Source organism: Carex rostrata, chromosome 19, assembly GCF_964058835.1.
Source record: "Carex rostrata chromosome 19, lpCarRost1.2, whole genome shotgun sequence".
Classification (NCBI taxonomy): domain Eukaryota; kingdom Viridiplantae; phylum Streptophyta; class Magnoliopsida; order Poales; family Cyperaceae; genus Carex; species Carex rostrata.
Window position 1 is genome coordinate 9345372 of NC_135936.1, and position 10532 is coordinate 9355903.

The following is a 10532-nucleotide window of genomic DNA, read 5'->3' on the forward strand; positions in this document are numbered from 1 at the left end:
ATAATTCGAAATCTTCAAGTAATTAAACAAATAGAGGTACTCTATAAGAGGTATATTGTACAAGGATTTCATTCAAGTAGATTGGATTTTAATTTTAGAAATTCAACAATAACAAATTTTTCTAGTATCAGAAATCGGCACTTCAAGATTACGAAAATCGAACTGTTAATTTAGGTATAGAAAAATTTAGTATAGAATTTGGCTAAGTAAATTTTTTAATTTTTTTTAATAAAATTATCGTTGAATTAGCTTCATATGATAGTTTTGACCTGTTTCTCATGATTCACTTGTGGTACCAAACATTTACCTCAATTTTTTTATTATTTGAAAAAATAAATTGTATAAGAACAAGAGGTTGAAACTTTTTGAAAAAAATGGATGTCCTACACCTCAGGTATTGTGTTTCTGGAATCGCCATGGCGATCCAAGCCCTCTCGCCCTCCATTACCCCACTCCATACACATCTCCTTTTTATCTATTTTCTCTATCTGAATCAGTGCTTCTGTCTGATGAATCTAGCTACCGTTCTCGGTGTTTCCGCCTAGTAGATCTGGCCACTGCCCATTACTCCGTCGTTGTTTGAGCCAGTGCTTCTATCTAGCGAATCTGGCCACCGTTTCTTGGTGCTTCTGCTTCGTAGATATGGTCATTGCTCTTCGCATCATTCTTTTGAGGATTTTATTCTCCAAAACAAGCAGTTTGTTTTTTTCTTAGATTCTCCTGAGTTTTTCTTCCCTCTTTGATAATGGAAGAGTGGGTGTAACAAGTTGTACATATAGCTACTTACTTTATATAATGTTTGTGCTGGAGTTTGTTTATGTGCTCTCTTTCTTCTCCTCTTTTTCTCCCTCTCTCTTTTGCTTTCTACAATGGCGGCTCTTCATTGGGACTTCTGAGTGGTGACTGTCCCGGTCTAGTTAATTCAGTTCCTAGTTTGATTTGATTCAGTGTCTCCATTGGGACTTCTAAGTGGTGACTGTCCTGGCCCAGTTGATTTAGTTCTTGATCTGGGTTGATTCAGTGTCTTCTACGATGAAGTCTGTTAGCAGGATAAATATGTACACATATGAAAACCATCACTAGATTCATATTATTTCCATTAAGCAAGAATGACTAAAATTGTGTCTACATGATGCACATACTATTGTGTGTTTTTAGTTTGTTTACAATTGAGTGTTTTCTAAGATATTTTTTGTTTAATCTTATAAAACAGCTAATTTGTAACTCTTTAAATTAATAAAATCGCCTACGAATTTTACTGTAAAAAAAGAAAAGAAAACTTTTTGAAAAATGAAGCCTCCAAGAGTAATTTGTTATTTAACCTTTTGATTTCATGCAGAATGGACTTTGAAAAAAAAATATACAAAATGTAATGTTTGGATTGCAAGTAGATCAAAACGAACTAATTAAATTTGTAACCTGATTTGATCCGACCAAATTTAAAATTAGAATTATTAATTTCTATAAAGAGCTTATGTTTATTTAAACTAGATCAAAATAAATTAGTTAAATATATTATTTAATATTAACTAGACGAAATCTAAAACATTTGCGAACTTCTATAATGAGATGAAATTCATTTTAATTTTTGACATTGTGAGTTCTGTTTATTCCTGTACTGAAAAAAATACTTGACAGTATTAGAGGAGAATACTGATCGATACGGAGAGATAGTGGTAAAATCATATTTGTATTTGCTTTTAGTTTTCGGATACATATTAGGTATTAGAAGAATACAAATAAAATCAGATACTTATTAAAAAAATATATAAATATTATTAAAAATATTAAAGTTCATTATATTTATCTAATTTAATGATGAATAATATAATTTTTTTATAATATATATTAAACACGGTATATATTTACTATATAGAAAATATAATTAAAACTTAAAATCATATTGGTATCCGTACAAATATATAAATATTAAATATCTATATTTAATTTTTAATATAAATAAAATACGGATCGGATTATCTTTTATTCTGTGGGAGAAATTATGGGATAGGGACAGTTTTGTAATTTAAGAAAGTAGGCCATTTTAATTATAGGCTAAGAGACTATAGCTTCTACATCTCTGAAACTCTTGGAGTTTCTAAATAACTGTTAACTAATTTTTAGAAATTTTGTTTATGAAAGTTTCTAAACTCCAACATTCCTGAAATTAAAATTAGAGTTTCTTAATTGCCACATCAGCAAATAAATTACAAGAGAAAATAATTTTGGCGAATTATTTGGCCATGTCAGAGTTTATAAACGATTTCTTATTAAGAAACTTTGGAGTAAAGTTGCTAAATAAGAAATCCATCTGCATCCCTGAAATTGGTTTAGAAACTGCCACATCAGATTAGAAACTCCACGAGTTTCAGGGATGTAGGTCATTTTTGTCATCGATAGCATACAAATACAACATAAGCAAAATATAATCGTGGATGTGCATGGCGGCGAAAAAGAACGATTCAGATCTATGGGTCCCGGAGGAGTTCATTTTAACTAAAATTTTGACCTTGAATAATAATCATTGAGTTAGTCTACGGTATTATGCATATTACGATTTGTTACCGTGCTATGGCTCTATATTCGAGTTTTCAAATCCTAATGGTCGATCCGAACCGTTCATCTTGTTCTCCATATTAATATGTGTTTGGAGACCAAATTTTACATTTTTTGAAATTTTTTTACTATTTTTTTAGATTTATTGAAAATCACTGTTTTTGGATGGTCCAGAATTTTCAGATCAAGTGATTTTCTAAATATCTAAAAAAATAGTAAAAAAATTTCAAAAAATGTAAAATTTGGTCTCCAAACACATATTAATATGAAGAACAAGATGAACGGTTCGGATCGACAGTTAGGATTTGAAAACTCGAATATAGAGCCGTAGCACAGTAACAACCCGTGATATGCATAGTACGATAGACTCACTCATAATCATTATAGAGATTGAGTACATGATTGTTTTCTGTATATGTTATCATTTGTTAAGTAGGTGATTGCAGAATTGCGGAAGAGTGGTTTTCTAGTTATTATAAATATTTTTAAATTTTTATAGTCATTCTACATTACGCACATCTATATTCGTCTAATTGTGTTTTTCTCTAATCATGTATGATGTATCCTATTTGATGGATATGTATTTTCATACTCCTCTTAAATAGAGAGGATATATGTTTGACCTGTCTAAATCACACTTTAAAAAAAAATATATATATTCTTTCATATTTTCTGCAAAAAAAATTAACATATTTGTCGTGTTGTTTTTCTTTACATGTATTTAGTATTTTAAAAGAGATACTTATTTGTGTCTAAAATTTAATAAAACCAATTTTTATTTATAGAAATTATTTATTTAAAAAAAGAATTTTTTCTATAATAGAATGTTTTCTTTCCAAAGCAAAGTCTAGAAAAGGAGAATTAATTTTTAGCCACACTCTCAATAGTCAATATATATATATATATCTAATTTCTAAAATTTATACATTATTTTCAACCGGATTGAGCTCTCTATATATTTCCATTTTAAATCACAAAACAGTAAACTCTAGTATATTAATATCATGAAACATAAACCATAATGGTAATGTAGTAAATGATGTTGCCATCTCTAATTATAAATTATAAAGATGGATCGAAATGAACGACCCGAAAAAGTATGAGGGTGCAAACTGCAAAGGCAGACTTTGGTAGAATAAAATAAAAAACCCTTGGAAACTCCGTCACCTTTCCTTTTATATTTTCTTACTTCATGAATCTATGTTGCGTTTGGTGGTGCATCACACCACTGCACCTGAGAGGCTGAGACCTGACTAGTGACTACGACCGTTTTGTAACTTGACCCGTTACATATAGTACTTTTGAACTAGGTCGCAGAGAATCAGATAATCGCTGAAAGCGTACATAGTTTCAGTTCAGAGTTGAGACGCTAATAAAAGCTGCAAAAGGTCTCCTTTAAATTAAAATTGTCAGGAGAGAAACAGAGACATCAGATCAGATCAAAACTCTAATTCCAAACAAAAAAAAAAGGATCATAAAAAGAAAACAATGGCGGCGACGCTGAAACTTACCCCGACCAGCCAGTGGCTCTCAGGCGGCGCAGGGAGATCATCGGATTTCCAGCGATCCTCTGTTCGCACGCCTGTCCGGAGATCCACCGCCGTCGCTCCGATCCGCGCCTCTGCTTACTCCGACGAACTCGTTCAGACCGCGGTATGGTTTTTTCTCATTCTCTCAGCCAAATTCTGGCAAATCGGTCACTTGTTCTTCGTCTATTCTCTGATCTGGTTTTCGTTCAATGATAAACTGAAGAATTATTAAGTGAAAAGGTGTGACGAATTATCTAGTCATATTATTTCTCTAGATTACGAACTAATTATTTAAGATAGGGGTTGGTTGGGGTTTTGTTTGAAAGTATGAATAAAAATCTTTTATTTTACACAATTTTTCCAGGTTTGATGGATGGAATACGAGTGTATTAGTTCAGTAATTCTATAATATTTTTTATGACTATTTCTTATTTTCTTAATTTTTTTTAAGTCTACCTAACTTATTGCCACCTACCCACTACAAAGAAAGTGACTACTGGTCTATGGAAAACACATTTTGTGATGATCAAACTGCGATATTAAATTTCAGTGAAACAGGTCCCCCTCAGGCTCAGCTGTTCTTCCTTCAAACACGAACTACTAACAATAGAATAAAGTCGATTAGAAATAAAGAAATGAATAATATAGCAGAACCCATCAAAAGTCTGAGTAATGTTTTGGTTTCTTAAACAATGTACGTTTCTTGTCTTATTTTTCATTCGCCTACTCGTGGGGTTTGTCTTATTTTCATTCTACAAGTGCATCATATTCATATTTCTCTTAACAGTTTAATAAATCCTGTCTGAACGTTACATTTTTTTTTTTACTTTCTATAGAAATCAATTGCCTCTCCTGGCCGTGGCATCCTGGCCATTGATGAGTCAAATGCGACATGCGGTAAGAGGCTTGCCTCAATTGGGCTAGAAAACACAGAACCAAACCGCCAGGCATACAGGCAACTTCTTCTGACGACACCTGGACTTGGCGAGTTCATCTCTGGTGCCATTCTCTTTGAGGAGACCCTGTATCAGTCTACCACTGACGGCAAGAAAATGGTTGATTGCTTGCGGGATGCGAAGATCATGCCTGGTATTAAGGTCGACAAGGTAATTCCATTTCACTCATCCTTAGAAGTGGACATTATTTTTTCTTTGTTCACACCAAAAATTTACATAATTTCCAAAGTAGCACTAGAATTTGCATTGTTTGCAACTAATACTCGTTTTGACCTAACAACTGGGTTCCATTTTCAACCATTGGAGAAATATTGGGTGTCATATCCATGGAATAAAATATAAGGATGGGGGGCTATGATTTAGAAATATTGGATAGATATAGTTTTCTCTTCTAATTTTAAATTTTCGGAATGCAAGGGCTTGGTGCCATTGCCGGGGTCAAACAATGAGTCATGGTGCCAAGGATTGGACGGGTTGGCTTCAAGATGTGCTGAGTACTACAAGCAAGGTGCTCGCTTTGCCAAGTGGTTAGTTTGCATCACTAGTCTATTTTGTTTTCTTAATTGATGGACTAGTTACTGGATGGGTCTATCATGTAATTTCTATTGCTAATGGATAGCACCACTTTTTTTAATAATACAGGAGGACAGTGGTGAGCATCCCTTGTGGACCCTCTGCTCTAGCTGTCAAGGAGGCTGCATGGGGCCTTGCTCGTTATGCTTCCATTGCTCAGGTACATATTATTGTTGTTATAATCATTGTTAACCTTTTTTTTGTGGTCAAACTTGCATGATAAGTTGTGTAAAACATTGTTTTAGGATAATGGCTTGGTGCCAATAGTGGAACCTGAGATCCTGTTGGATGGGGACCACACGATAGAGCGGACCTTTGAGGTGGCACAGAAGGTGTGGGCTGAGGTGTTCTTCTACCTGTCCCAGAACAATGTTTTGCTAGAGGGCACTCTTTTGAAACCCAGCATGGTCACCCCTGGTGCCGACCACAAGACTAAGTCATCACCTGAAACCATTGCTAAATTCACCCTCAAGATGCTCAAAAGGACCGTACCACCTGCTGTGCCTGGCATCATGGTATTTGTCGATTTTTTTTTTTTTTTTTTTTTTATATAAAACTTGATTTCTTTTCCCTCCCATGATGTGATCTTAACTATGAAATATAGGATTGTGACGTTTCCTTCTGTATCACTAAAATTTGATCATAACTACCTAGAACATGTTTCAAATAAAACATGGCTTATTTCATTTTTAACCGGTGCCTGGTTTTAAGTGGCACGAGGCCAAATGTGATTGATAAGATTGTAACATTATGAATTTCCAGCAAATTAATTAAAATGAAATACAAAAACCTCACATGAACTAGTTAAAATTGTGTGATATTAACTTTACAACATCTGAAATCAAAGTCGTGGTTATTCTTATGCAGTTCCTTTCGGGAGGCCAATCCGAGATGGAGGCAACACTCAACCTGAATGCAATGAACCAGTCATTGAATCCATGGCATGTCTCTTTCTCTTACGCGAGGGCCCTACAGAACAGCGTTCTCAAAACATGGCAAGGTCGTCCAGAGAATTTGGAGGCGGCTCAGAAGGCTCTTTTGGCGCGTGCAAAGGCCAACTCTCTAGCTCAGCTGGGCCGCTACACCAGTGAAGGTGAGAGCGATGAGTCTAAGGCTGGAATGTTCCAGAAGGGGTACACCTATTAAGAGAGCTTGAGCTGGTTAATTTTTGTTTGGTTAGTTGCTAAGAGGAGAAGTTTTTTTATTGCTGGTGTTCACTTAATGTTATATTTTTTATGATAATATAATGACTTGAATAAGTATCAGTTGAGAAAAGTGTGCTTGCCAAAAGAAAGACTAGATCTTTTCATTATTATTTAGATTTGCTAGCCGTGAGAAATTACGTCCTATATAGCCTCCTTATAGAGTATAGACTGTAGTCTCGATTTTGGAATAAGGGAATTTTTTTTTTCCAACATTGATACCAACCTTGTTTTACATTAATATGCGTGCATGGTAGAAATTAGCACTGAAGAAATATAAAAGAATGAATCTATCGAGCTTATTGCAACATAATAGTTAACTTTTGCTGCTATGATATTATCAAACTAGCTCTGAAGTTCACAACTTTAAATGCACATGTGCATTAGCTTACAATGCCATTTTGGCATGTCGGATATTTGAAAAGCAAATTTGGATGCTACTTGGTATAAGATTAAATCTAATTTGAGGAAAAAATGCGATTGAAATGCACTACATTAAAAGTTGAGAACATTTCGCGATCAAATCCGCATCCAAATAACATGAAAATTTGCAACTTCGCTTTAGTAACACAATTTTGAGTGTCTCTATGGTAATACGCATATTACGGTCTTAGGTGTAATACGAAATCTGAGCTCTTGGATTTTTGTCAAAATTCGTGCTGTGAACTTCGCTGGATCAAGCACTAACAGAGCGATTTCGTTGAAGTTTGAAATGGTTCGTCTTCTTATTTGTCTCTAGCGCGAAAAACCCTTCCTCGACCTTTCTCCCTCATAATGGAATTGCGTCGTCACGCTCTCTCACGCGCGTTCAACTTGAATCTCACCGACGCTCCCTCACCGAATCTGTTCCGACAGCCGAGATCCCGAGGTCCGCGACGGCTCCCTTTCTTTCTCACTCCCTCTGTCGAAAGGCTGCTCGACCGGCTACAGCCTCCTCATCTTGCACGTTCCGATCTGGTAATTGCTATCAATCCCTCTTTACCTTTCTCACTCTATCGCTGAAAACTATTAATTTTGGGAGAAAGTTTGATTTTGCCACAAAAATCTCAAATGTAGAGATATAACCCTAGATTCTATCATTATTTCGTTTCAGTTTTTTAACCATCATTTTCTATAATTTATGTAAATATTTTCTATAGTTTCATAACCAGTGGATTTATGAAGATACCCAGAGAATTATGTAATTAAGCATTTTATACCTTTTCACTAATTCTCTTGAAGTTTAGTGTTAATGTAGAATCTGGAATCTGAAATTGAGTAGCCATGGTGGATACATCTGGGGTTTAGTATAATTTAGAGTATGGTGTCATTTAATTTTTTTAAGGTTTAAGTCTTGAATTGTTGGTACTTGGTACTGGGTTAAATGAATGAGTACTGGGTTGAAGGAATGTGTAAGGTGAAGAGTGAAGACCCTTTATGGGATGGTGTGTCACGGTCTTATAGAGAGACTATTTGTGCATTTCTTGTGTATTTTCAAAACAATTTTTCTTATTTGTTGATTGTTTATTCAAATTCTTGTCTCTAATTGAGTTTTCTACCTTTCCTAAATTTTATTGGTTGCCTAGGTTATCTGAATCTCTTGCGACAAGGGACTTCTCGGCCAATGCAAGATCATCACGAGTAGGTGATTGTGATTCCAGGTTTGATGATGATCGAGTGGATGAGGTCGAATCAGCTCTTAGAGATACCGTATCACTCATAATTGAGGTACCTGATCATGCTTGTGCACCTTTTATATTTTGGGGATTCTCTTAGCAAATAAGACAAAGTTTATGAATTTTGCATATTAAAGTTAGTCTTGTAAAAGTAGTATATCTAATTAAATATTGACGTTTCTGCCTCTAATGTATGAGCTCTTTCTATAATATCAAACTGAAAAATAAACTTAACTGGTGTTACTGTGATAGTTGTAAGGGTTGCAGTTTGTTTGTGCTAAATACTAAAAAAATCCACACAAATTGGTTCAGTTTTTACTTAAAACTAAGGAAAAAAAATACAGGGCTAAATTAGTCATGTTTGTTTCACTTTAAGTTCTTAATGATGGTGTGGTACTTAACTGCTATTTGCTTCATCTTAAGTTCTCCTTTGGCAAATAACCTGAAGATTTTTTTTTTTTTTATATATATGTTGAATGATTTTGCAATAAAACATAGAATATAAAGATTTCTTTTGCATATTGTTGAATATTGTTCATGAATAAACCAAATAATTTTGGGCGTTTTAATTGTTTTTACATGATTCTAAAATAAAGCTATATATTGAGCTATAAGTGAATTTTCATTTCCATAAATTATTAAATGCTAATGGTACATGCAAGTATTAGTGTCTAATTGAATTATACTGTAATTTTAATTAATTGTGCAAGATTTTATATTTTTCATATATATTCAAAGATCAATCCAGTATTTGAGTTGGTGTACTTGACAATGCATTACTGGGGCATTTTGGTTAATGATTAGTGCACAGTTAGATATAGTGTCATTTGGATTTCTTGTATTTTTTATTTATTTGCAACTTATGTTAAAAGAATATCACTGTAAAGACTTCCATCTCAGATTTTTATATGCAGTTCTATGGAGATGCCACGGCAAGAGCGATATCAAGATCAGCAGCTCAAGTTTCAACACGGAGAATACAACAAGGATCATAAATGAAAGAGGGTGTCAGTGAAGCTTGTTTGCTATCAAGAAATGGTTTGACATCTGTAAAACTTGTTTACTCGAAAGAAGGGTTTTCTACGTGTCGAATAGCTGAATAGAAACGAGGGAGTGAGAGTTCAAAAAGTGTGAAGACACCTGAGAGGAGGGATGTCTCAAATTAGATTGTGTGGTTCTGTTTATAATATATTTTGTTGTAATTTAAATTGCTTATTTTCTCTTTGATTTTGGACATTTGATGGATATATATATACAAGCTATTTTAGTTGTGAATTACAAATGGAGATTTTTTCTAACTTAGAAATATTTATTTGTTAGGATATTTGCTTATATTTTTGTTTCCAATGTGTATATATTTTTTTTTTCAGTGTAATTTTGGAACTTCTTTTACTGTTTTACAGTGTATAGCCTTGTTAGTGATGTTATTAAAAGTGAGAACTTATTTTTGTATGAGGTGTACAACTTTTAAAATGAATATAATTTTGAACATTGATGTCATTTTGGACTTTTGAGGACAAAAGAAAATTACGAGCAATCAAAACATTATAATAGCTCATTGTGTAGTACGGCATATTGTATTTTGAAACTGTTTTGGAATCCATTTATTCGAACCATACACGACGTGGATTATGCATCACATTTGGTACCCTTACTACATGAATCATCATAAGAGTTGAAAACATTTACACAATTCATAAATATTGCTCCACATATATATTTTCACAGAATCACACCTATATATCAGACTTTATAACTCTACAAAAAAAAAAAAAAAAATTTGGTTCTTACATTAGATCATAGGCCCTTTTACAAATCATCCACCAGTTAACACATGTTGTATAAAACCATTCCTATCCTAACATTGTAATCTACCCTTATAAGTAAGTGCATAAGCAATCTTGATCCCCTTATCCTATCTGTTGCAGTAGACGCCTTTCAGACCATTCATCTCTCTTAGCATTTTCCAAACTTGAGAAATTTCATTGTATGCTCTCCAATCTTGAATATTTGGGTGGTCGGTCATGACATAATCCACAATTTCTTTTGAATTTGATATCA

General features: G+C 33.7%; 1 protein-coding gene and 2 long non-coding RNA genes across 6 annotated transcripts; 2 read left to right on the forward strand and 1 right to left on the reverse strand.

Moving 5' to 3' along the window:
* Positions 1–3963: 3963 nt before the first annotated feature.
* Positions 3964–7035, forward strand: LOC144571367 (fructose-bisphosphate aldolase 1, chloroplastic-like). Of its 3 annotated transcripts, none has more exons than XR_013517497.1 (7): positions 3964–4209; positions 4922–5191; positions 5459–5568; positions 5684–5774; positions 5860–6129; positions 6482–6957; positions 6994–7035. XR_013517497.1 is itself a non-coding variant. In XM_078320640.1 (6 exons), exons 1-6 carry the CDS (start codon positions 4045–4047, stop codon positions 6758–6760), a joined length of 1185 nt encoding a protein of 394 aa, XP_078176766.1. In that variant the 5' UTR covers positions 3964–4044; the 3' UTR covers positions 6761–7035. The 3 variants fall into 3 exon arrangements, 1 of the variants encoding a protein (XP_078176766.1); XR_013517498.1 differs by having other exon boundaries at positions 6482–6945; positions 6982–7035; XM_078320640.1 differs by having other exon boundaries at positions 6482–7035.
* LOC144571370 (uncharacterized) lies at positions 6002–6464 on the reverse strand. The gene is made up of 2 exons (XR_013517499.1): positions 6272–6464; positions 6002–6235 (listed from the first exon to the last, which is right to left on the reverse strand). It is a non-coding gene; the product is annotated as an uncharacterized LOC144571370 (long non-coding RNA).
* Positions 7036–7560: 525 nt separating the features above from the next.
* LOC144571753 (uncharacterized) lies at positions 7561–9899 on the forward strand. Of its 2 annotated transcripts, none has more exons than XR_013517569.1 (3): positions 7561–7773; positions 8382–8523; positions 9386–9898. It is a non-coding gene; the product is annotated as an uncharacterized LOC144571753 (long non-coding RNA). The 2 variants fall into 2 exon arrangements; XR_013517570.1 differs by lacking the exon at positions 7561–7773 and adding an exon at positions 8056–8270 and having other exon boundaries at positions 9386–9899.
* The last annotated feature ends 633 nt before the right edge of the window (positions 9900–10532 follow it).

Excerpts from the sequence above, each read along its gene's own strand:
- LOC144571367 (XM_078320640.1), top strand. The coding sequence starts at position 4,045 with ATGGCGGCGACGCTGAAACTTACCCCGACCAGCCAGTGGCTCTCAGGC. Across the intron at positions 5,775-5,859 it reads GTTATGCTTCCATTGCTCAG|GATAATGGCTTGGTGCCAAT; the intron begins GTACATATTATT and ends ACATTGTTTTAG. Across the intron at positions 6,130-6,481 it reads CTGCTGTGCCTGGCATCATG|TTCCTTTCGGGAGGCCAATC; the intron begins GTATTTGTCGAT and ends ATTCTTATGCAG.